Below are 24,079 nucleotides of genomic sequence, written 5' to 3' on the forward strand. Positions count from 1 at the left end.
TCGCATTGACATTGTAATGGAATAGATTGAAGCCACAATGACGAATCTTACTTCCCTGACGTTGCAGTGGAGCAGATTGAAGCCACGACGGCGAATCTTATCTCCCTGGCGTTAAGACTTACCCGTGTTCTAGGCCGTGTAAGCATACTGACTTGCACAATTTAAAAGATACAAGGGTCACACGCTCGTGTCTCTATCCGTGTGGACAAAAATAGGCCATTTTCCAAGCCACATTTCTCACCCAATTTGTCATTAACCTAACTCAACATTTTTGCACATCAATAAGTCATAACAAGGCATTCAAATAAAGCTAAAATCAAGTCTTAAACATGTATTATCATAACATACAACCAATATGCCCATAGGTAATTCAAATGACAATTTGAAAACATGTCAATCAAATTCCAAAATTTCTTAGATAACCAAATATATATATGCATAATTTTGCTAAATATACCAAATCAACCAATTCTCAATATACCTATAATTTTCCATCATTCAACAATTCCAAACACATTCCAAACATGATAAGGCTACTTCTATACACACCAAAATATACCAAACACAAGTCATTCAAATGACTAGTTTCAACAAAACATTTATATACCAACATTGACCAAAATAACATATACATGTCATTATAACCGGAATTAATTTACTGAAAATACCAAAAGAGTCGATGGATAGTGTGATTCAACTCCGACTAGTTTCCAACCCAAATGAGCTTCCGAATTACTATAAAATATGGAAAAATAACACGAAGTAAGCTTTTAAGCTTAGTAAGTTCGTACAACATAGAATTTAACTTACCATTTAATCACATTTAAGGTAAGCATATAAGACATATTCAAACCAATTTGGCCGAAAGCCTAAACACATAACCTCAACATGTTAGCCATTTAAACACATATAATAGCTCATAATCATGGATGAACATAGTCATTAAGCAAGTTCTACATACATGTATCAACCAAATCATGTTTCAATATATCAAGTAATATCATTTCCATGTATATACCGGTGATAGTTTGTACCAAACTCATTTTGTCTCATAGCAGAACATTGCTCGTTGAACTGTTTAAAATATCGTTGGATACATGGGTAGTACACACGAAGTGTACAAAACTGTAATCCGTCAATTCATATACATGTATGTTCATATGACCATGTAAACGGGAAGTTCTTCCGAGCTATATAACGGGAAGCTCATGTAAGCTAAATAACAGAAAGCTCATGCGAGCTGTATATTGGGAAGCTCATAAGAGCTGAAATTGGGAAGCTCATGCAAGCTAAATATCGGGAAGCTCATGAGAGCTATGGTGTCCGCAACACATGCGGGACTACAACCAAAACGGTAACCCTAAGGACATGTCATTTGTATCCTCCGAATTTCTAAGGTTCAAACGAGACTCAGAAATTATCGGATATGTGATTGATAATTATACATGACAATTGTACAAATCACACACAATAATATTCAATTTTAAAACATATAAATATACAATTTAGTTACACGAACTTACCTCGACAAGTGTATGTAGATATAAAGGCTACTAATCCGTTACTTTACCTTTGCCTCGATCTAACTCCGTACTAGGTCTATCCAGATCTATACGAATGAATTTGACTTAATTTAATATAATTCATATTCAATTCTGTCCAACACACATTTTTGGCAAAATTACTATTTTACCCTTATACTTTTAATTTATTACAATTTAGTCTCTAGGCTCGGAAAATGAAATTCATAATTCTTATTCAAGCCTAGCTGATTTTTATACATATTAATAGCAGCTAAAAATTTAGAATTTTACCATAAATTTATCATCTTTTCAATTTAGTCCCTAATTGATAATTTCATCAAAATTCTCTTTACAAAAGTTGTTTATCTAACAAAAATTTTCATTTTCTATTATAAAACTTCAAAGTTCAAGCATACTCATCCATGGCAAAATCCTAATACTTTAACGATTTTGCAAATTAATCCTTGAGATAGTTAGATTAAGCTATTACGATCTTGGAAATATAAAATTATTAAAAACGGAACAAAAATACATACCTAAATGAGTAAAAATAAGCTTGCTAACTTCAAGCTTCCATGGCTAGGGTTTCCATTTTTTTCTTTTATTTGGTAAAAATGATGATATTAGATTATTTTATTTATTTATTTATCATCATTTATCATTTTTTCTAAAATTAACCTTAATAATTTATTAAATTTCCAATGATTAATAATCATTCTTATCCACTAACTACTCTAAATGGTTTATTTATTATATTAAGACATCCAATTTAAAATTTCATAGCTATTTAATACCTTTAGCTATTAGAATGTAATTTTGCACTTTATGCAATTTAGTCGTTTTTATCAGATTAGACATGTAAACGGTAAAATTTCTTAATGAATTTTTTTTACGATATTTCTATCATACGATAGACCATAAAATAATATTAAAATGAATGTTCTTCTGACCTCGTATTTGTGGTCACAAAATTACTGTTCCAATTTTACTGAAAACGTGTTGTTACATTTACCATAACATGAAAAGTAACCAGTAACCAAAGAGTCCATAGTGTAAAGATCTTTATAAAAATCCACAACATGATTCTTTGACACCTCATCATCGAAACACCAATCATCTTCAATAATAAGACCCTCAATTCTATTTTTTCTCCGCCTAGTCAATGTTTGACTATGAAAATAGCTCGTGTTTCTGTCACAATTCATAAGCCACATAGATCGAGATTTCTGAAACCACAATAACTCCTCGTGCTTTAGAACTTCCTCAATTTCCTGACGAAGTGTCAATTCCCGATATCGGAGCCCAGAAGAACTTCTCCACTCCAAAATTCTTTGTAGTTGACTTAACTCGGAAATCAATTTTCATTTACGCACAAAAATATTTCCAAAAACCCGTTTATTCCACTCCTAAACTACTTCCTAAAAATGCTACAAATTTATACTAATATCCCCTTCATTACTCCAACTTTCTTGAAATGTTAATTAATAATTTCACAATGTACCAAATATTGTAATGTTACAATCTTGATAATCACATCCTATTACCATGATAATGTGCCAATCCCACCAATAAAGTGGATGACATGGGAGTTTGAAGGTTGTAATGAAGCCCAAGGTCCGACAAAGCAAAGATTTAGTCCAAAACGATGAAACTATACAAAGAAACGCAAAGGGGCCATTCGGCATCCATTAAAGATGGAGGAGAAGACTCGTACTTGCAAAAATATTGGTTTTGGAAAAAGAAATTATATGAAGGATCCCTATGATTACAATTAGGCAAGACCCCCGAAAGTTTGGTCGATAACGTGATCAATACCTAAATTTTGAAATTTTGCATTTTAAGTTAGTAACAAAATACAAAGGCTGAAGGTAATCCTAATTAATGATTAGTATTTTAATAGTAATTTTTATTCATCGCTGTACTTAAAACAAATAATCGAAAGAGAGCGAAAATAAAGCCATTTTTTGCGTAAAGATGCGTTAGTGACTGCGTCCTGTTCGTTTCCATCTCTTCTCTTTTACTCTCAGGCCAGTCTCCTTCAATTAATTAAATGTTTTGGATTGAACAAAGTTCTATATTGGTTGTAAATTTTAATTTGGGTCAGTCTGTTTTTATTTTAGCATGTACTTTATAAGATTTTAAATTCTGGGTAAGTATTATTTCCTTTTCTTTTTCTCTTTTTGAACTGATGCCTTTTTCTAATAAAGAAATTCTTTTTAAAATTAAATAAAGAAAACAATTACATTTTCTGGGTATCTTTGGGAATTGCTAAAACATGAGTTGATTTATGTACCCAACTGTCAATGAAAAACCTGGTTTCCATGAGTTCATCTGAGTTTGGTGTAGAATATGATGAATGGTATCGCTGTTTGTTGAATCAATTTTATTTTTAAGTTCCCAGAATAACCTATTATCAAGGTTGGGATACTTGTTTCTAATGAATTGATTTAGATTTTTTTCCTTTTTGTGGAGAAATGAATTGATTTAGATTTGATTATACCTCTGTTGGCTAGTTTTCTTATATAAGTAATTCTTCAGGATTATTGGTTTCATGTCTTATAGCTGAATTAAGCCGTGAAGTTCCAGAATTTTACACCTTTCCAACACTTTTAATGAGTCACCCCCTTGATCTGGTACGTCTAGCTGCAACTCTCACACCATAGATTTTCAAGCATCTATCTTGATCTTTGTAATAAAACCTTCAGATATTATAGTTCTCACATTTATGATATTAATTCTATTTTCTTTTTACTATTTTTATCCAGGATTAAGCCTGGACAGTATGAAGTTCAAACAAGGGAACTTGGTGGAGGTGTTAAGAAGAGAACATGATCCATACGGCTCCTGGTTTACTGGTAATATAATTTCAGCAGATGGTGACAACTATATTGTTAGGTACAAACTGCTCGTGGACCACGAAGAAAAACGAGTCGCAGAGAAGGTGCGAGGGATGGATGTTAGACCCCTGCCTCCAAGTGTAAATGGTAAGCGTTGGGCAGTTGGGGATATAGCTGAGGTGTTTGATACTCAGTGTTGGAGGGTTGCAAAGGTCGCAAAAGTGTTAAACAACAGCAGCCGATTTGTCATTAAGTTCTTTGGGTCCATACAACTTAAGGAATTTCATGCATCAAGTTTAAGGATTAGGCAGGCTTGGCATGACAACAAGTGGATAGTAATAGGGAAGGTAGATGACTTACATCATCATGCTTTTTCCTATATTCTTGTCTAAATGTGTATACTTGATTCTTGCTTGGGGTTTATCTTTACTCTTATTTCTTATAATAATCATAGTAGTTCTTAAGATTTGGTATTATGAGAGGGTTTAAAGAACAAACTTCATACGATAAGTCCTAACTAATGTATTGAACCAACCAGAATATCTAAACCAGACTACATACATTGCAGGTTGCTGAGAATTTTACACCAAAAACTCCATACCGAGCTGGTGGCTTGCGTTTTAGGACATCATTGCATTTTAACACAACCATGCAATCTAAAGCAAGATATAAAGAGGGAGAACATAACAACGGTGAGGCTCATAATATCACCAAGTGGCTGTCTATGAGAGCAAAGAGTAAAGGCTCTGCCCATCAATATGAAGAATACAATATGGACCCCCTCTTTGGCAGAACCTTCAAGAAAAGGAAACCATCTCTATATTCTAGAGGCTGTGATGGAAAGAGAACTCTTCCTTCGTATAAGCAGGTAGATATTTCTTGCTCACATGTAGCGGTTGATGAAAACTTCATTAAGCAATCAACTAACAGGAATAGCAGAATGGAAGGCAAAATTCCTCGCTGTTTATATGATTCTTCTACGCCTGTTTGGTCTACTGAAGATAATGATCAATGCTCCGTTGCTAGCTGTAGTTTTAACGGTGACTGTGTCATCCCATTCTCTCATAAATTGATGGACAACACACCGAATAATTCCGATGCTGAGTCAGCTTTCCCTTCTTTGTGTGGCAAAAGAGACTTGCCCTTGCCTCCTGTGAACAAAGTATACTATATCCATGAACTAGAGCTTCGTGCTTACAAGTCAACAATGGAGGCATTGTTTGCTTCAGGTCCTTTATCTTGGGAGCAGGAAACCCTGTTAACAAATCTCCGCCTCAGCCTTAAGATTTCAGATGAGGAACACCTACTCCAGCTGAGACACCTTTTGTCTGCTCAAGTTCTTTGATCTTGCATGTGTCTGTATCTTGCCTATGGAACTGCGCAACCATTGACAGTTTAGAGATGTGAGAGCTATTGCATCTAAATCTCTTGCAGGCAGAGCTTAACCTTCATGGGCCAATAACGGGAACTCATGCCTTTAAAAAATTGATTTGACTGAATAACTTGAATGTCACTTTGCTTTCGTAATATCGGTCGTATGTGGAAATAACTTTCTCCAATTCTTAGTTCCTGTTAATTCATCGCCATGTCTCATTCTCTGATGCTTTCTTAACTTTGAAATGACTGCATGACATGAGCTGAAATTGTGCACGTTAATACTTTGGATTTTCATTTCATGAATCAGAGTTACTGTCCTGAAACAAGTTCATAGAATCAGGTAATATATGGAACAACTTCGGGAAGAGGCAAAACAAAGAGAAGAATGATCTGTTTGGAAGCTCATATCTGCAGGAGATGCATCTGATATACAAATTTCTGAATCAGAAAAGTAAATTATACAATTTAATCTGAGTCATCCATAACTTTTTGGTATTGCACACTGTTGAAAGAGTCAATTGAAACATTTGTTAACATAAACAAATCAGCTGTAACATTTTAACATGTCTTGGGAACAAAAGTTAGATTGCCTCAAATCAGAGAATCTGGCATCTGCAACCTTTGGCGTCTTGGGGCCCTTCAAACCATCTATCCCAAGATGGGTTTATAGGACCATTTGTTCTGTGATCAGAATAAACCCACGAATTAGAGGGAAATGCAACTTTATCTAAAACAAAAGATACAAGAACAAAACAAGTTGTAATTACAATGGGAGTAGTGGATCAGGTCTTGTCTCCATGATAAGCAGCAACCTGAGAAGGAAACAAGAGATAGATATTAATTCCAATCAAACTGGTTAGCATACAACTTTTTGTGTGATAAAATGATAACCGTTTAGATCCCAATATCCCATCCCTCCCCCTCCTACTTGTGCAACTTCCTTGGAAAGAAAATTATTATACTTACTCCTCAGACAATGTTGATACATTGTCAGTTCTCTCAAGCTCTTCCATCTCTTCCTGGAAAAAATGAAAAATACATGAAAGAATAAGACATACTAAACTGTAATGTGGTACCTTTTCAGCACACAGCAAAATTTTGAGTCACTAAAGTTTGACATTGCTCAAAGTAAGACATGTCAATTAGAAATCATCATCTGCCTAAGAAAGCAGTAAAGATGCGCAAAAATGGGCACGACAAAAGCTAAATTTATGAGCCTATGATCAGCAACTTCATACTAATTAGGCTAGTCTATGGGGTGCTAATGTACTCTATATAGGTTTTATTACGTGGTGCAAGTGCATAACATTGCTAAAAGCATGACCAATCAAAGTGACGGTTAGCAAGAACAGCAAGTCAAAGTCAAAGTCAAATAATAATTCCAAAAGCTCTTAGTCATGACACGGATTCATCCAGCCCTTTTTACACTGAATATCACCTTAATTCTTCAAATACGGGAAGCAATCAAGACCGACAAAGTTCAGAATTCAGATTATGGTGTTTTAAGAACTAAAGATTATTTCATTAGGTAAAATGGGACAAAAAGAAAGAAAGTTTAGCACATCCCATATAGAGCGGCCATAACATGACTGATCTGGAACTTCATCCCGCCTCCAATTGGGACTTCCTAAACATCAGTATAACCTGATGAAGAGCATATCTGCAACATCCCTGGCAGATTTTTGCAAGTCCAAGAATTACTATTTTGCAAAAATAAATTACAGTACTCCAGCACAACATCTAAAATTTTTATCAAAAGCCTATTAAATTGGACCTCACGTAAGTGGTAAGAAAACTATTAACCACTCATGATACTAATTGCTAGGTAGGATACCTGAATTCCACAATGACAGTAGTGAGAGTTTTGTATGGAGCCGAGGTCTTTCACCCTGGAAGCTAGTTTTTAGGGCGTGGTTCTAAATTGCAAAGCCAACCCATAGGGGCGCTTGGATTCCAGTGGATAGTTGACTTGAATACCACATTGAATTTATAGTATTTTATAGGAAGTTTATTTGGACTTTCGACTCTCCTATCGAAAGCTAGCTTTTGGATGTGGTTGTCTCGTGTTCCCAGCCCAATGCTAAGATCTACCATGAATAGTTTTCCTCCTCAACTCAAGCATAAAGATCTTGGTTTCCAACTAAAACTATTACCCAAATAATACCACTGAACAAAATTTCATTTGGATATGAGAATTATGGAAAAAAAAAGTTTACAAGAGGCAGCAAAATATAACTGAAGCAAAATCCAGAAATAAGAGGAAAAAGGGAAAAAAGAGGGAGAAGGAAAGCAAAAATAGAAACATGAAAAAGAAAAAGAAAAGGATAACCTCGAGGAACTTGGATTCTTGTTCGACACGCTTAAGTTCAGCAAGAATCCGATGCTTGCCTCTGGTATCAGCTGCAGAACCGGACAGTTGCTGTTCATCCGCCGACGACGCCGTTTCCGACTCCATTACTACTCTCGCCTGCCCTGCCTGGCTTCAAAGATCGAAAAGCTCAATGCGGCTTGCTCATTCTAAAACGACAGCGGATCATTCCAGTTCTTTTCAGAATTTCGAATTTTTTTCACAGCACACAGTCAAAAGGCAACCAACTCTTTTAAAAACTTGCAGATCTGAAGTTATTACAAAGCTTTGATCTTTTATTTATTTTCCTTTCTATTTACTCACTCCGAAACGACTTTTTTTCTTCCTCACTGTTTTCTTCGAAAGCTGTTCTGCTTTTGCTGGTTTCCTAAAAAATGAACACACACAAAAATAAAATAATAATATTTGTAAACAATGGACAACCTTTTCTTCCTTTCCTTTCCTTATTCCTAATCAACCCATTTTGATAATCTTTTGGCATTTAATATCAAATGTCCCGAACTTGAAGTAAACTAATAATTGAAATTATTTTATGAGAAAAAGTGGAGAAATTGTAGCAGGCGGCCAGCGGAGAAAAATTCCCTTTTCGTTGTTGATAGGGAAAATCGGTCCACCCCTGTTTGGCAAATTCTCCTATCACTGCTGTCTATTTCTATTATACCATCATCTGCATTTAGACACTTTAGTCATTCCTTTCGGCTCTTTTTTGTCTCAATCCACTGCATTTCTTTTTTTCCTCTTTTCCCCCAGCCATCTCCATTGGGAATTTTTTGAGCACTGATACTAATGCAGAAGCTTTCACAATCACAAGAGTGCTATGCAAAATAACAAATTTCATTTTAAAGGACAAGCTTCTCTAACTGTTATTTTCTTTTCACAATATTCAAATTGAATGACTTTGGGTTAATTGGTATAAATTGGTTTGGTGTCATAGACATTATAAGACAATGTCAAAGATGTATTTATTAAGAGTGTCTCCAATAGGAAAAATAAATTCACAAAAAAAGAAAAGCTGAACGGAAAATGCAAAGTTGAAATAGCACCAAAACATATGATTGTATTCAACAAGAAATACAAGAGTGAAAGCTTGGTAGGGTTCTTATTTCTATCGATGGGCACCTTAATTTCTCACTTTTTGCTTTCCTGGTTCAACCGACTTATGTGGAATCTAATCATTAGAAATGAAAAACGACAATCAAACAGACAATACAGTAAGAAAGTGGGAACAAACATTCAGAGGAAGTTATGGGACCAATTCCCCACAATGTGTGACTGTGAAGCACACATGATCAAATCAAGCCATTTGATTCATTTGAACCTCACCACCTTTTGATGGTGGTGGGAATTCTTCATAAATCGAATTCAGCTTAGATTCATATTTCTCCCCATCACCCCACAGTGCATAAGCTTCCTCTCCATGGATTGCGTCATCCCCGGTTTGCAATTCGTCCTCAGCTAATCTCAGTGGAATGATCAGCCTGATCAACAGACATATCACGCTAGTGGTGAATATGTTGAGGAGCACTACGAATACGATTCCTAGCAATTGAATACCGAGTTGCTTGAACCCGGCTTCGGTGTGACCTGTATGGAGTCCGTAGAAAAAACCAATGTAGTGTTGCCAGTTATCTACCAAGTAGAAAAGTCGGTTGAGCTTAGGCACCGCAAACAGGCCAGTCAGGATGCCTCCTAGGCTACCTGCTACGGCATGCGTGTGGAACACCGCCATGGTGTCATCGACTTGCTTGAGGAGCCCTATCTTCTTGTGGAGGACCATCATGGTGTACCATGGGATGCTACCAGACATCATCCCCATCAATATTGCTGCCCAACCTTGCACCACTCCTAACCAAAGCACGATGACAAAAATCTTTGGTTACTATCTATATATAAATGCATTGTCATGTCATGCATCTATAGGTAATATCGTGCACGTTATTATCATAGCTCATGGTCTTTTACCTGCTGCAGGGGTGATGCAAACTAAGCCAGTGATCATTCCCTGTGTGGCTCCAATCACTGATGGCTTTCCAAAGAAAATAATGTCAAGCATGAGCCATGTCAATAAGCTTGTGGCAGTGCAGACGTGGGTGTTTAGGACGGCTAACGATGCATCGGTGCTGACTGTGTAGGGATCACCACCGTTGAAACCAGTCCATCCCATCCAAAGTAGTCCTGCCCCTGCCAGCATCAGCAGGATATTGTTTGGTGGGAACCTCTCCTTGTCCTTGGTGGTTCTTGGTCCAACCTTCACCATTTTATACAACAATTGACTCAATTAAAAACCATTTTTTCTTATAAAAAATAGAATAACATTGATTGTGTAATATAATATTCTGGTCATTACCCAGTAAGCTGCAGTGAAACCAGCTACACCAGAAGACAAATGAATAACATATCCTCCAGAGTAATCGATAATGCCTTTCTTAGATAGCCACCCTTCAGGGCACCAGATACTGTAGGCAGTTATAGTGTAGGAAAATGTCAACCAAAGTGGCACAAACAACATCCATGCAAGGAAATTCATCCTTCCAAGCAATGCCCCAGCCACCAGAATCAAAGTGATAGCTGCAAACACAAACTGGAAGTAGATCATGGTTGCATTTGGCAAATATCCAAGAAAAGCCTGCTCGATGAGGTACTGAGCGTCCAAGGAAACATTGGGCATTCCTAGGAAATGAATGAACTTGTCCCCAAATGACATCCGGTAACCCCACCCAACCCAACATACAAGAACCGCTGCAAAGGCGTAAAGTGCCATGAAGGCTGAGTTCACAGCCCATTTCTTTTTCACTATGCTACCGTATAGGATTACGAGACCCGGCACACTTTGGAGACCCACCAGGGTAGCTGCAGTTAGCTGCCAAGAATTATCACCTTTGTTCAGCCAGGGTGGACTAGCCTCATCAGGGTTCAAGTTAGACGGCAGAGACATTTTGTGTTGGACCTGGTGTGTTTGTGTGTGAGGCTTAACAATTAAGACGTCGGAGTCCGGTATGTATGACAATAAATGATGTAGGCTCGGATGTGCTTATATAGAGCCAAGTACATTGGCAAAAAAGGTTTCAAAAATTGTTGTAACATGTCTGGATCATGTCGTCTTTGTAAATTTTTCTGTCTAAGCCGGCGCAGGTATAAAAATATATCAATGACCTTGTTGTATTTCATGTCTTTTGGTGGGTAGACTGGTGTTGTCTTAAGGGCTAAATGTGCCATTTCGAGAGTGATTTAAGGGAACAAGAAATATAAACGTCAGAATAAGAAGTTAAGATCTGAGGTGTTTTTTTCTTGTTTTATCATCGTATGGCGGGGAATCCAAAAGCTGTTAGTGTCAGGGAATGAATTCCAAATCAAAATTTACTGGAACCTTTTTCCCTTTTGATATTGTCGAAGCTTTTTATTTTTTATCGAAGATATTGTCCAAGAGTTTATTATATGATAAAATAATAATTCATTTACACCTTACACCTTACACCTTCTTTCCCTTTTATCTGAATTTCAGGATGCACCGTATGTTCATTTTATATAAATTTTCAAGTGATGACATAGTACAATATTAGAATCTCACATACAGTGATTCAATAATTGGACAAGTGATTTGATTAAGTGGTTGAATTGATCAAACCATTGATTCCTGATTCAATCAATTTGATCGATTCAATTACTAAACTAACAACAATTAAATAATTAATTAAAAATTCATAATTTTAAAAAAAAATAAAAATTTTATGATTTTTATCCCAATTTTTTAAACTTTTATTAGTTTTGAGCAGTTTTCAATTCAATCAATTTAACCAACAAATTTAATTATGTTTCAAGAACACTAACCACATATAGAACCTATATTTAGAAACAAAAATAAATCTAGTGCATTCATTTTTCTTGGACTAATGATTGTTGGACTACGTCCAGGCTCAAATTAATAAATTTAATGGGAGAAGGCAATAGGCCTATGGCCCTAGAGTTTTTCTCTTCAAAGACCCAAACTCTTCATTTTACTTTTCTAATTTTTAATTACAATTTGAGATTCATTCTACTTAAAAGTTTTATGTCTCAGGTTAGATCAAGTCGAGATTAAATTTAATCAAAATTTTAGATCTGATTGATAAGCTTAAATTTGACGTGAAAATGAGTTTAAACTTTGTTTAAACCCAACCTATTTTATATGTGCTGAACTCGGATCCGACCCTTATTATTATATATTTTTAATATATAAAATAAATTTAAAAAATATATTATATAACCAATCAACTTAGCAATATTTGGATGATCAACATGAACTACAATTCTGAGCTCAGATAAGAAATCGATGGTTATCTCTTCCGACGGACCATGGTTCAGCCGCTTAATCGCAACGAGGTTTCCAGTTTTCAATTTCCCTTCTGCATACCCTCCTTCACCTATCCGAAAAATGACACCAACATGTTTTTAGCAAAGAGCATTGATGTTTTCTTATATAAAATAAATGAATGATTTGATTACCACAAGTTGCAGTCGTGTCGGAGAAAGCGTTTCGATGTTGCCGTCTCCGTGTATTGCGAAACCGAAAAGGTTCCCATCTCTTCTTTCGGAGGCTTTCTTGGTTAGTTTGATGTCAATTGGTGTTTCACCACTACAAGTGGAAAATTTTAACAAACAGATAGTGTGAACAAATTGACTGAAAAGCAATTAAAGAACAACATGGCAAGAAACAGCAATGGTTACAAATGCATCATATATATATATGAAAAGAGGCCTGGAAAGATCAAACATGAGTATAAATACATAAACCCAAAGCTGCAAAACATAAACAAACGAGGGACTCAAAGGCTAAATGTCCAAAAAGGATGCATTCAAAAGTACCATAACGAGCAGAATCTTTGGTACCTGAGAAGCCATAAAAAAAGAAGAAGAAAATTATTCAAATCATCAAATGCTAATTATTTTATGAAAATAAACCTTAAAATTAAACTCAAAGCATCCACACAATATACATATATACACATATAACATCAAAGCATAAAAACATATGAATATTCTAAAATTCTTTGAGAATCCAATGCTGCAAAAACACAAACAAAATGAAAATGAAAAAGAGAAGCAATATGCAAGAATATACCATAAATGAGCAGAAGGTTCTTGGGTACCTCCCATGGTTTTTTTTTTTTTAAACCAGGGAGACCAGAGAAGCAAAAAAAAAAAGCTAAAGAAATATGGAGATACTTTAAAAACAATAGCCAAAGAAATTAGAAAGGGGAATTAGGAATAGGGAGGAGTCTGGGAATAAGGTTAAAAAAAACTCTAGGCCGGCCAAGGAAAAAATTTTGCTTCGGTTTATATTTTTAAGTATAAACTTAGTTTTTGAATTTATATTTTTGTCCAAATTCTTTTGATCTTTAGCAGTTTGACATATGGACAGATATATTTTTTTACTTTTGTCAAATTTTTTTTAAAAAAGGAAATTGCTAACTGAGATATTAGACAAGAAGTTGATTTGTTCAATTGTTATTTACATAAAATTCTTGGAAATGAAGTTAAACTTAAAATGAAAAAGAAAGGAATGAAAGATTATAAAAGAGGAAGGTTACCATAAATCATCTCTTTCGAAGAATTTTCATGTATATGTCATTCTCATTTCTCATTAGAAAGGAAGAAAAGTAGTTGGAGAAATGAATTGGATTAGGAACATGAGGAGAGTAAAGAGTCCACGAACCACGATTGACAAATAAGCGTATTGTATAGCCAACATCAGCTGATTTACTGCTCTTACTTCACTACATTTGAACCATTAATTCCTAATCACAAACATCAGCCCAATAATTGATTCAAGCTAGAGTAACAAACAATTTCTAACTACAGTGAATAAATAAATAAACCTGCAGACTGAAACCGCCGGAGAGCAGAGTCCTGTCCAAAAGCTGTGGTGTCCGTTTCCTTTAAGTCTCAACCAAAGTTGCAGAAAGCCAGACGCTAAAATACTAAACCTAGCTAGCCCAAAACGGTACCGTTTTTTGCTCCAATCTCGTTTACCTTAAGGTGTTTATCTTGGTAATTGATATTTTGCTCAAATCTTTCAACAAGTAAATATTGCAGCTTTTAAAATTGTGGGTTTTTTTTTTTTTGCTTGCTTGCTTAATCCATGGCTTCTTCCATGCTTAATGGAGCAGAAAGCTTCACTCTCATTAGGGGGGTAACCCCAAGAAGGGTTGATTTTTTTGGGTCAGGTAATGGCTCCAAAGTGCGGCTTATCAGCATCAAGGCCAGCTTCACAACCAAGATTCATACAACACAAAAAAGAGGCTTTTTGGTTCTACAGGTTCCTCTCAATTATATATGACCATGTGATAAACCCTGGTCACTGGACTGAAGACATGAGGGATGATGCACTTGAGCCAGCCGATCTCAACAACAGGAACATGATTGTTGTAGATGTTGGTGGTGGAACTGGTTTCACTACTTTGGGTATCGTTAAGCATGTGGATGCTAAGAATGTTACAATACTCGACCAATCTCCGCACCAGCTTGCCAAGGCTAAGCAAAAGGAGTCTTTGAAGGAGTGCAGGATAATTGAAGGTGATGCAGAAGATCTCCCCTTCCGTACTGATTATGCCGACAGATATGTGTCTGCTGGCAGGTACATTTTTCCAACTCTTTTGGTGTTACTGGAATTTGTTTGCTTGAAATGCACTGACTATATGTTTTCACAATAAGATGTAAAATTTTGGGGGTTTGTGGTTGGATGGTGCTCTTTGTAATTGTTATGCACGATGGCTTAATTGGCCTTGTCATTATAGATTGGTTTTATTGTTCTTGTCTCAACGATATGGTTTTGTAGAAGATATTGTCAATTGGGGCATCTCGGAGTATATAATCTATAATCATAAAATATGGTAATTTGCTAGCTGGTTTGCATGGATGATTTATTTTGAATTTAAGGGAGGGGAGATGGTAACTTGGTGAAGTTTTATTGGGATCATGCTGTTATGTTTTTCAGCATAGAGTACTGGCCAGACCCACAACGGGGCATCAAGGAAGCATACAGGGTGTTGAAACTAGGAGGAAAAGCTTGTCTGATTGGTCCTGTGTACCCGACATTCTGGTTGTCACGCTTCTTTGCGGATGTTTGGATGCTTTTCCCTAAGGAGGAAGAGTACATTGACTGGTTTGAAAAGGCTGGATTTAAGGATGTCCAACTCAAAAGGATTGGCCCTAAGTGGTATCGTGGAGTTCGCAGACATGGTTTGATCATGGGGTGCTCTGTAACTGGTGTCAAACCTGCATCTGGGGACTCTCCTTTGCAGGTAATCACTTTTTGATGTGGTCAATGGCTCGCTGCATCATTTAGTTGAACTTTTTCTCTATTGTTGACCATGCATGTATTGTATATCTTGTACATCCCGTATTATGAGCAAAGGATTTGATATCTGAGGTAAGGGTATTGTACATAGTTCCCCTATGTTAGCCTCCAGTTTAAGGACTCATAATCATAAGCTATAATTACTCTGTTGGAACTGCCTCAATCTCCTTGTCTCCAATATTGTTGAAATTCTGGTTCTGCTTTTGCTGTTTGCTCAGCATCAACTCTCAATCACCGGTTTATAAATATTAAATTTTCTTCCCCTTGGTAACTAGTAACTAAACATAAGTCACTCCCCTTCCCTCTTTCTTTCATAATATGAAGTCATTGTATCGAGTACATTCTACATGGGTACTTTGTGTGTGTGGTGCAAAACAATATCCTTCGATATTGCAGGTTACTTAATCCTTTTTTCTATGAGGCCTCCGCTTGTTGGTTAAGGCGGAAGTCTTGGGTCTTTGAATATCTAAGTTCGAGTTCACCATACGCAATTGCGATATTTGGGTTTCCAGTCCTACCATGTGTGAATTTTGTCCGGTTTGGTCTGAATCTTTCCAGTTCTTCATCCACGTACTAGTTTGATTCTACATTGTAATTGGGTGGACTTTTATTTGTACTTGTATTGTATTTGTAATAGTGAAACTTTCAGAAAATAGCATTTCATGTAGACGTGAGGCCTATTTTATCGTGTTACTAAACTCTCTTGGCTTTCATTTATCATTCTTTTTCAGCTTGGCCCGAAGGCAGAGGATGTATCGAAACCAATAAACCCATTAACATTCCTGTTGCGCTTTATACTGGGTACCATGGCAGCTACGTATTATGTATTGGTCCCTATCTATATGTGGTTGAAGGATCAAATTGTGCCGGAAGGTCAACCAATCTAAACAGCGGCCGTACCTGCTGCTGCCCCTTCCAAGTTGCCTATATTTCTTTAGTCATGTGTTTTATCATCTTCTAGCTATGTGTTTTATCATCTAATATTATCCTGTTCTTAATTCAGATCTTCAAGCCTGTTTTCGTGTAACATATTAGCTTTCTGTTTTCTTTGTTCAAAGCTGAATTATCATAGATAAACAAGAGATTAGAAAATAAAAAAGTCCAGAGATCAGCCTAGGGATCAATTCAGCAGATCAGCCTCTATGAACAAGTTTACCATATTAGCTTTCTGAAACATACTAGAGGCAGAGGGGGTAATTGGCAAATGTTTGTGGTAGCATTTTCATTACCCGTTTCGTTTCTTACTTTTTAAGTGAAGCTTGTTGCCCTTGTTTAATTTGCATCTCCCAAAGCCGTCTGGTTTTTTACTACATGGCAGCGAAATATGAGCCTCTGATTCGCAATTTCAGTACATCCGTTAAAATTGTCAATAAGCAATGCGGTAATCAGTTTTCATAAAATTAAAAAAAAATTCATAAATACAAATAAATAATAACAATTAGTTCAAACAATTTTGTAATGGATCTTTTACCCTGTCTAGTCAGTCTTGTTTACTAGTTCAACAAATTTTCTCTTACGTTTTTGGGTTTTATGGTATGAGTTAAATAGATTGGATATTTGATTTTCGGTTCAATCGGTTGGTTCGATTTGAATATGATAATCATAATTAATATCGATATAGAAATTGTAAAGTAAGGAATTCTTCTTGATGATATAAAACCAATTAAAATCCTTTTCTAGTATTATTAAATAATGAATAGTTTTTGTTTTTGGTATGACCGAAGTATTTTTCATTCGAGATTTATGATTATCATCTCACAATAAAAGCGCAATGTGTTGATCACTACACTCTAATCAATAGTTTTTGATTTTGTCCATCATTTAAAATTCGTTTAATTTTTCTATATCTACAAAATAAAAGCAAATAGTCTTAAATCAAATTCCTTTAAGTTATAAAGCCAAAACTATAGGTTTTCTTCTTTGAAACGCGTAAGATGTTCAGAACCCCAAAAAAAAGACGCGTAAGAAGTAGACATATGAGAGGGGGAAAAAGTGATTAAATGAATGTTTGCTGAATATGGTTGCCAATATTTGCTCCAATTACCATTATTTTTGGTGAAGGAAAGAAATTGCATCCGTGTGAAACCTGAATCCTATGCTAGAAAAATCTTCATGTTACAATAACCACTCTGACCAGAATTAGTTGAATGTAGCATTTTTTATTCCTTCCTTTTTAAAATAAAGGAGGAGAAGGGAGAGTCAAAATTTATATGATTATATAATTTTTAAACACGATTATGATTATGATATGAGAAGAAATAGAGAGATATAAGATCTACTTCATCAAAGATTATGATGTGAACCCAAAAAAAAGGGTAGTAATTAAAGATAAAAAGTCATGGTGTAGCTGAATTTGGGTTGGAATGCCAAGTCCAAGACACAGAATTTGATGGAAATTCTAAACCTTTTTCCTGGGAGTTGATTCAAGGCTTCAATTACTTTTCTGAAAAAATTAATGCTTTGAATGGAATTCAAACTCAAGCGTGTTTGAATATTTCCAATTCCTTTTGGCTGAAGTATACCAACTCCCCTATTTATATTCTATTCTTCCATTCAAGGAGGCAACTAACTTATTCCTCTACCTTTCATTTCTTTCCTATTTCATCGCTAAATCCAGAATGGCAGATACATTGACAGAAGATCAAATTTCTGAGTTTCGTGAAGCCTTTTGCTTGATCGATAAAGATTCAGATGGTACGCACATACTGTCGTTTTCTGTCTTAATCAGTATTAGTGAAGATTAAGTTTACCCTTCACACCTATATTTTGAACATTAATGCAGGGTTCATTACCATGGGAGAGTTGGCAGCAGTGATCCGGACATTAGATGTAAACCCTACAAAGGATGTTCAAGGCATGTTCAGTGAGGCTAATGTTGAAGGAAATGGGAAGACCATCGATTTCAAAGATTTCTTAAATATTATGGCAAGTAAAATGAAGGTAAATTTTAAACAATTTTTATTTGCAAGTGATGCTCTTTTTTTCTTTTTAAGCTTAACAAAGTGGAGAATGAAGCATGGACATAAATGTGACAGGAAAACTTGATGGATGAACTACAAGAAGCTTTCAAAGTATTTGACAGAGATGAAGATGGATTCATATCAGCAAACGAGGTAAAAACATTGCTTACCCATCACTTATCTAATTTGACAAGTGGAGGGAATTCATATTGAATTAAATGCCATGCAGTTGAGACAAGTGATGATGAATCTGGGAGAAAGACTAACAATGGAAGAAGCAGAGCAGATGATAAGAGAAGCCGACGTGGATGGAGATGGAGTAGTCAGCTATGAGGAGTTTGCAAGGATGATGATGATGGCCTTCTAAATACCTCTAACTCATTTTCCAGTTATTCTTTTAACCTTTTTTTTTTTTTTTTGGAGAATGGAATTACATCTCCTATATCCTCACCTTGTACCATACTGCAAATAACTCTCCTTTTTTTTATCTTTCGATATTCCATAGTCTCGTTAAATTTAAATTTAAGTTAAATTAAACCTTTAAATGAAGTCAAGTTTTTTAATTTTGTTTTCTTTGTCCACGTTAGTCCAATTCTAAAAGTCAAGTTTTTTTCTCTTTCCTTTTACAACACGTTTATTTATTGAATGGTAAATTATTATTTTGTTTGGTTGAATGTAATACCTATTTAGTAAGATGGTTATTATTTTCCTATTCCTTATCTTCCGAAATAGCAATTCTTTAATATCATCCTAGTCCATGCAACATTAAATAACAAAACCAAATTAATTTTTAAGTTAATCCTTTAAAATTTGGACTCAAAAATATAAAAATAAAATATTTGAATTGCTTTAATATAATTTAATATAAAATAAGTATATTAAGTAATTATTAAGCATGTTGTTAAATTATATTTAATAAAAATCCTATTAAAATTTAACAATAATAACAATTATCATCTACCTAACAAAAATTATGCTAAGGATACTCTTATCATTTCAGTTTTTTCCTTACACTATTACAACATCTATTTATTCAATTAAATACAAGAATACTATTACAGTTCTATTCCATTCTATTCAACTAAACAATTGAATTTCTAATTAACTCTATTACATTACAGTGCTATCTATTCTACTGAGCCAAACGTGTCGTTAATGTTTAAACATTGGGATTATTATTTTTTTGGCAAAAAAAAAGGTTAAGGGTGCAAAAAGCCCTCAAACTTTTTCAAAAAAATAAGTAAGCCCCTGGTTTTTTTTTTACACTCAATTTGGTACTTGAACTTTCAAAATGCATAAAAAAAAAACCTTCAAACTTTTTCAAAAAAAGTAATTAAGCCCTTGATTTTTCTTTTTGCATTCAATTGGATACTTGAACTGTTAAATTCATCAAAAAGGCTCTTTGACCGTTAACTTTAACAGTCAACTGCCCCTTTTTTTCAATTAAAGTTATCCTGTGTCATAACCACAGCGTCACATGTGGCAAAAATTATAAATAAATAAAAATTATAAAATTTTAATAAAAAAGTATTTAAAATTTATGAAAAATTAGAAAAAAAATTTATAAAAATTGTAAAAAAATTATAAAATTTTATCAAAATCATAAATAATTATAAAATACATCAAAAAGACCCTTTAACTATTGACTTTAACCGTTGATTGTTAAAGCTAACAACCCCAGATTTTTTTCTGTTAAAGCTATCATGTGATGCAACACAACATGATATATGATTTAAAAATAATAAAAATAAAAATCAATAAAAGTTATAGAAAATTATAAAATGTTTCTTTTAGTATGATAGTTTTATAATTTTTTACAAATTTTATATTTTTTACATTTTTATAATTTTCTTACGACTTTATAAAAATTTATATTTTTTCTATATTTGTATATATTTTATTTTATTTTACAATTTTATAATTTTTCCTAATTTTTATATTTTTAAATTTTAAAAAATTTAAAATTTAATCATTTTACAACTTTTATTTATTTTTATTTTTATCTTTTTTTCCATGTCACGTTGTGGTTGTGGCACAAGTGGGTTTAATTAAAAAAGTTAAGGCGATTCAAGTATTCAATTGGATGCAAAAAATAGGGACTTAATTGCTATTTTTGAAAAATTTTAGGTATTTTATTATATTGTGAAAATTCAAAATACCCAAGTAAGTGTAAAAAATAGGGTTTAAAATTTTTTTAATTTGAGAGCTTTTACTAAGCCAAAAAAAATTGAAGTTAATAGAAGTAGTGATATAATAACCATTTTCATTACAATTTAAAAAAGTATATAACATGTATAAAATAATATATAACACGACAAATAAATTGTTTTATAAAGTTTAAGGTATAAAACTCACAATATTTAAAAATTCCGAATATTAAATTTCCATTTTGGCCAGAGGAATATTAATTACTTACTAAAATAAATTAATTAACATATAAGTATATTAGATTTATATCCGTATAAGACCTACTTGATTAAAGTTTTTTTCTTTTCGGTATTTTTAAGTGTTCGATTATCGATTTATATTCAGGATTCATGATTGTTTCTCTTAAAATATCGTTTACAAAGTTCGAATGATGTTTTCTTTTGCCATACTACTGCTTCTAATACTTGTTAATTAAGGATTATTTTGTTCTTAAATCTAGAATAAATTACAAAATCAATTATTTATGTATGATTTAAATTATATTTTGATTATTAAATTTTAAAAATTACGATATAATCACTAATGTTATCTATTTATTTTGATATAGTAACTGAATTGTTGCCCGATATTAACGGTAACATTTGAATTCCACAATCTTTTCATATAGGTTATTTAATTTAATTAAAATAATCTTCTCTATTCAACTATTTAACATTTTTTAACCACTTAAATTTCTTTTAACCCTTAAAACCTATTTTGTTGAAGGAATCTAATTTTTCATTAATTAAACATATTTACCATAATTACTCTACTACATTGAAATTTAAATCAATCATTGAATTCTTCTCTTCTTTTTCTTTTTTTTTTCATTTTTTTCTCGAGAAAAGAAGAGGAAAAAAATTCCCAAACATGTTTTCCAACCAAACCGTCCGTCTTCGAGTTTCAATACACCTTCCTCCTTGAAACATTAATGTCCCAATCTTCACCTCCAACTCCAACTTACCTTCCTTCTCTCTCTCAATTAAACCCCCAAAGCCCAAGATCAAGACCCCCAAATTCACACCTTTAGCTTCCATTTCTCCTTCCATATAGCTTCTTCGACTAATTTGTCATTCCTTATAATTTTTGTAACATAAAAGATCAAATTCTTTAAGGGTCTGTTTGATTGGCAGTAAAATATTTTCCGTAAAATGATTTCGGAAAATGTTTTACTTTTCTCAAAATGACTTCTTGGAAAATATTTTACGGTGTTTGATTGAATCAGATAAAATATTTTCTCATTGTTTGATGATTTCAAAAATATTTTCCGGAAAAGTTGTTTTTACATATATTAATATATATTAATAAATTTTATATTTTAAATTGTTTTTACATATATTGCAATGATTTATTTATAATAATACTCAATAATAAGCTACAATATTGATCGTTATAAATTGAAAAATATTATCCACAATGAGTACTAGTAAGAATATTGAATAATTATAAATTGCTTGAAACCATAATGAGTACTAGAAATAATATTATCCAAATACATAATTAGTAGTACACCACATAGTAACAACATTGTCCAAGTGCATAATATTGCACCACATAAAAGTATCAATATATTCAACCCTGAGAAAATTTTTGAAGCCAAATTTTTCTATGCTTCTTACTTTTAACTAAAAACATTTTGGCCTCTGATTCATGACTCCCTAGATAATCACACACGAACACAAGAATTCATCATCAAATCCTTCTTCCTCCATCGACATCACTTGTTCGTAAAAGTCAGTCTTTGTCTTGTCGGCATAAATTGTTTCAAAGCATTAGCAATTTCGCCAAGTTGCTCACCCACAATTTTAATTTGTTCATCAACGAGACTTTCTTGACCACTTTTTCTTTTACGTTTGGATGTGCCAGATGAAGATACATTTGTTCTTACCTCTTCAGCCTCTTCATTGTCGCAGTCTACAGGCATTGAATCTTCATTACCATCATCCAAATCTATGTCAGCAAATGTTCTGGCAAAACTCCCTGTTGCCATATCTTTGCCAACAACCACAGCCATTTCATCATAATGATCAATGCTTTTATTCAAAAATGGTTCATACTTCTTGTGTGCCTGTTGGATATTATACACAATTAGAATAACAAGTAAAAAACAATTGAATTATACTTAACATATATATACATATATTACCATCACTGTTGCATCGTATGTCGCTCTATCACATGTGATCATTTTCATGTTATCATCTCATCCAAAACCACTTTCACCTCGAATTTTGCATATAATCTGCCACTGGTTTTTTACTGTCCTCAAATGATTTTCCACGTGCTTCGTATCGCATTGGACTTGGAATCTAGAAGAAATGGCGTCGGCAACTCGATTAATAGAAACTGATTTGAAAGTATTAGAAGGCTTATTTCCTTTTCGAGCCTCCTCTGCTAGAATTTCAAGGAAAACATGTTCCATCGGTTTTGTCCACCTGAATTGCTTGGAGGTCCCTTCTGTGTTGCCCTTACCCATTCTACATTAAATAATTGTCATTGTCAATAATTTCAATATCCAACAAGCTTAAAACATAATAATCAATTCAATATCCAACAATGTTAAAACATAATCAATATCTAACAAATTCAAGACATATATCAAAATCCAACAATCTAAAATTTGACAATGTTATTATCCAACCAACATTTACAAAAAAAAAAACATCGATCTAAAACATACATAACATAGAAATAATAACCCTAAGCCCTAAATCTACCTAATATTTCTAGCCATATAATCAGTCCACATAGTTTCGCAATCTCATCTCTCTTAGCGACCATTCTCTTGCTTCTTGTCTTTCTTCTCGCTCGTGAGAGTTTGTATTATCGAATCAAACTCGGACTCCTCGTATAATCCTTGATTAAGTAAATCACTAGGATCAACTCCCATTATATGATTATGAATGATACAACAAGCCAAAACTATATCTACTTGAGTTTGAAAATTCCAAAATGGTTCAAAGATCTAATACACGAAACCGTTTCTTCAAAATCCCAAAAACACGTTCAACAGTGATCCGTAATGATGAATGTCGAAGATTAAAGAGTTCCTTTGCATTTTCAGGCCCTTCAGCACCAAACTCTTTTAAATGATATCAGACACCACGATATGGGGTAATACATCCAATTCGGATGCCATATCCAAGATCGACAAGATAATATTTACCTACAATTTTACAATACGTAATTAATCTTGATAAACTATGAGCTTATCGAACTATTTGTGATAAATATTACCTTCTGGAATTCTTAATCCTCTTGGGCGTGAAAGTGCATCACTTAAAATACGAGAATCATGTGCACTACCTTCCCAACCAGCTAGAACATAGGCAAATTTCAAATCAAATGTAATGGCAGCCAATACATTTTGTGTCGTCCCCCCTTTTCGGCTACGAAATCTTCCTTGCATGCTAAGTGGAACGGATGCACGAATATGAGTTCCATCTAATGCTCCAATACAATCTTTAAAATAAGGATAAAACCTTGGATTG

At 33.9% G+C, this 24,079-nt stretch overlaps 6 protein-coding genes and 1 long non-coding RNA gene across 15 annotated transcripts; 3 read left to right on the top strand and 4 right to left on the bottom strand.

Annotated features, from left to right (window-relative positions):
- The first annotated feature begins 3,448 nt into the window (after positions 1-3,448).
- On the top strand, positions 3,449-5,940 carry LOC105803146 (uncharacterized). 7 transcript variants are annotated; one of them, XM_012635165.2, is made up of 4 exons: positions 3,449-3,672; positions 4,062-4,156; positions 4,289-4,707; positions 4,929-5,940. In XM_012635165.2, the coding sequence occupies exons 3-4, from the start codon at positions 4,306-4,308 to the stop codon at positions 5,703-5,705; spliced, it is 1,179 nt and encodes a 392-aa protein (XP_012490619.1). In that variant the 5' UTR covers positions 3,449-3,672; positions 4,062-4,156; positions 4,289-4,305; the 3' UTR covers positions 5,706-5,940. The 7 variants fall into 7 exon arrangements, with proteins under 7 accessions (XP_012490619.1, XP_012490622.1, XP_012490620.1 ...); XM_012635168.2 differs by having other exon boundaries at positions 4,086-4,156; XM_012635166.2 differs by having other exon boundaries at positions 3,456-3,550; positions 4,086-4,156.
- Positions 5,941-6,128: 188 nt separating this feature from the next.
- Positions 6,129-8,209, bottom strand: LOC105803147 (guanine nucleotide-binding protein subunit gamma 2). The gene is made up of 4 exons (XM_012635171.2): positions 8,067-8,209; positions 6,704-6,756; positions 6,505-6,549; positions 6,129-6,418 (listed from the first exon to the last, which is right to left on the bottom strand). The coding sequence occupies exons 1-4, from the start codon at positions 8,190-8,192 to the stop codon at positions 6,334-6,336; spliced, it is 309 nt and encodes a 102-aa protein (XP_012490625.2). The 5' UTR covers positions 8,193-8,209; the 3' UTR covers positions 6,129-6,333.
- LOC128031948 (ammonium transporter 2 member 5-like) lies at positions 6,505-11,049 on the bottom strand. 3 transcript variants are annotated; one of them, XM_052623884.1, is made up of 6 exons: positions 10,453-11,049; positions 10,068-10,353; positions 8,067-9,950; positions 7,572-7,903; positions 6,704-7,408; positions 6,505-6,549 (listed from the first exon to the last, which is right to left on the bottom strand). In XM_052623884.1, the coding sequence occupies exons 1-3, from the start codon at positions 11,038-11,040 to the stop codon at positions 9,400-9,402; spliced, it is 1,425 nt and encodes a 474-aa protein (XP_052479844.1). In that variant the 5' UTR covers positions 11,041-11,049; the 3' UTR covers positions 6,505-6,549; positions 6,704-7,408; positions 7,572-7,903; positions 8,067-9,399. The 3 variants fall into 3 exon arrangements, with proteins under 3 accessions (XP_052479844.1, XP_052479843.1, XP_052479842.1); XM_052623883.1 differs by having other exon boundaries at positions 6,704-6,756; positions 10,453-11,040; XM_052623882.1 differs by lacking the exon at positions 7,572-7,903 and having other exon boundaries at positions 10,453-11,040.
- A 1,258-nt stretch (positions 11,050-12,307) lies between these two features.
- LOC128034892 (uncharacterized) lies at positions 12,308-13,911 on the bottom strand. The gene is made up of 4 exons (XR_008191048.1): positions 13,798-13,911; positions 12,948-12,971; positions 12,588-12,717; positions 12,308-12,505 (listed from the first exon to the last, which is right to left on the bottom strand). It is a non-coding gene; the product is annotated as an uncharacterized LOC128034892 (long non-coding RNA).
- On the top strand, positions 13,883-16,572 carry LOC105803144 (2-methyl-6-phytyl-1,4-hydroquinone methyltransferase, chloroplastic). The gene is given in 4 exon segments (XM_052624017.1): positions 13,883-14,309; positions 14,311-14,718; positions 15,079-15,385; positions 16,173-16,572. Coding segments are annotated over 4 exon segments (957 nt in total). The 5' UTR covers positions 13,883-14,223; the 3' UTR covers positions 16,329-16,572.
- A 1,364-nt stretch (positions 16,573-17,936) lies between these two features.
- On the top strand, positions 17,937-18,962 carry LOC105803145 (calmodulin). Its single transcript, XM_012635161.2, has 4 exons — positions 17,937-18,135; positions 18,224-18,381; positions 18,477-18,554; positions 18,631-18,962. The coding sequence occupies exons 1-4, from the start codon at positions 18,060-18,062 to the stop codon at positions 18,766-18,768; spliced, it is 450 nt and encodes a 149-aa protein (XP_012490615.1). The 5' UTR covers positions 17,937-18,059; the 3' UTR covers positions 18,769-18,962.
- Positions 18,963-22,305: 3,343 nt separating this feature from the next.
- LOC105803141 (uncharacterized) lies at positions 22,306-23,162 on the bottom strand. The gene is made up of 2 exons (XM_012635159.2): positions 22,735-23,162; positions 22,306-22,656 (listed from the first exon to the last, which is right to left on the bottom strand). Exons 1-2 carry the CDS (start codon positions 22,780-22,782, stop codon positions 22,306-22,308), a joined length of 399 nt encoding a protein of 132 aa, XP_012490613.2. The 5' UTR covers positions 22,783-23,162.
- Positions 23,163-24,079: the final 917 nt, after the last annotated feature.

The sequence above is a fragment of the Gossypium raimondii genome, chromosome 11 (assembly GCF_025698545.1).
Source record: "Gossypium raimondii isolate GPD5lz chromosome 11, ASM2569854v1, whole genome shotgun sequence".
In the NCBI taxonomy this organism is placed as follows: Eukaryota; Viridiplantae; Streptophyta; class Magnoliopsida; order Malvales; family Malvaceae; genus Gossypium; species Gossypium raimondii.

Excerpts from the sequence above, each read along its gene's own strand:
- LOC105803146 (XM_012635165.2), top strand. The coding sequence starts at position 4,306 with ATGAAGTTCAAACAAGGGAACTTGGTGGAGGTGTTAAGAAGAGAACAT. Across the intron at positions 4,708-4,928 it reads AGTGGATAGTAATAGGGAAG|GTTGCTGAGAATTTTACACC; the intron begins GTAGATGACTTA and ends CATACATTGCAG.
- LOC105803147 (XM_012635171.2), bottom strand. The coding sequence starts at position 8,192 with ATGGAGTCGGAAACGGCGTCGTCGGCGGATGAACAGCAACTGTCCGGT. Across the intron at positions 6,757-8,066 it reads AAGAATCCAAGTTCCTCGAG|GAAGAGATGGAAGAGCTTGA; the intron begins GTTATCCTTTTC and ends CATTTTTTCCAG. Across the intron at positions 6,419-6,504 it reads CCTGATCCACTACTCCCATT|AACAAATGGTCCTATAAACC; the intron begins GTAATTACAACT and ends TTCTGATCACAG.
- LOC128031948 (XM_052623884.1), bottom strand. The coding sequence starts at position 11,040 with ATGTCTCTGCCGTCTAACTTGAACCCTGATGAGGCTAGTCCACCCTGG. Across the intron at positions 10,354-10,452 it reads GTTTCACTGCAGCTTACTGG|GTTGGACCAAGAACCACCAA; the intron begins GTAATGACCAGA and ends AAAATGGTGAAG. Across the intron at positions 9,951-10,067 it reads TTGCATCACCCCTGCAGCAG|GAGTGGTGCAAGGTTGGGCA; the intron begins GTAAAAGACCAT and ends TGCTTTGGTTAG.
- LOC105803145 (XM_012635161.2), top strand. The coding sequence starts at position 18,060 with ATGGCAGATACATTGACAGAAGATCAAATTTCTGAGTTTCGTGAAGCC. Across the intron at positions 18,382-18,476 it reads TTATGGCAAGTAAAATGAAG|GAAAACTTGATGGATGAACT; the intron begins GTAAATTTTAAA and ends TAAATGTGACAG. Across the intron at positions 18,555-18,630 it reads GATTCATATCAGCAAACGAG|TTGAGACAAGTGATGATGAA; the intron begins GTAAAAACATTG and ends AATGCCATGCAG.
- LOC105803141 (XM_012635159.2), bottom strand. The coding sequence starts at position 22,782 with ATGAAAATGATCACATGTGATAGAGCGACATACGATGCAACAGTGATG. Across the intron at positions 22,657-22,734 it reads CATACGATGCAACAGTGATG|GCACACAAGAAGTATGAACC; the intron begins GTAATATATGTA and ends AATATCCAACAG.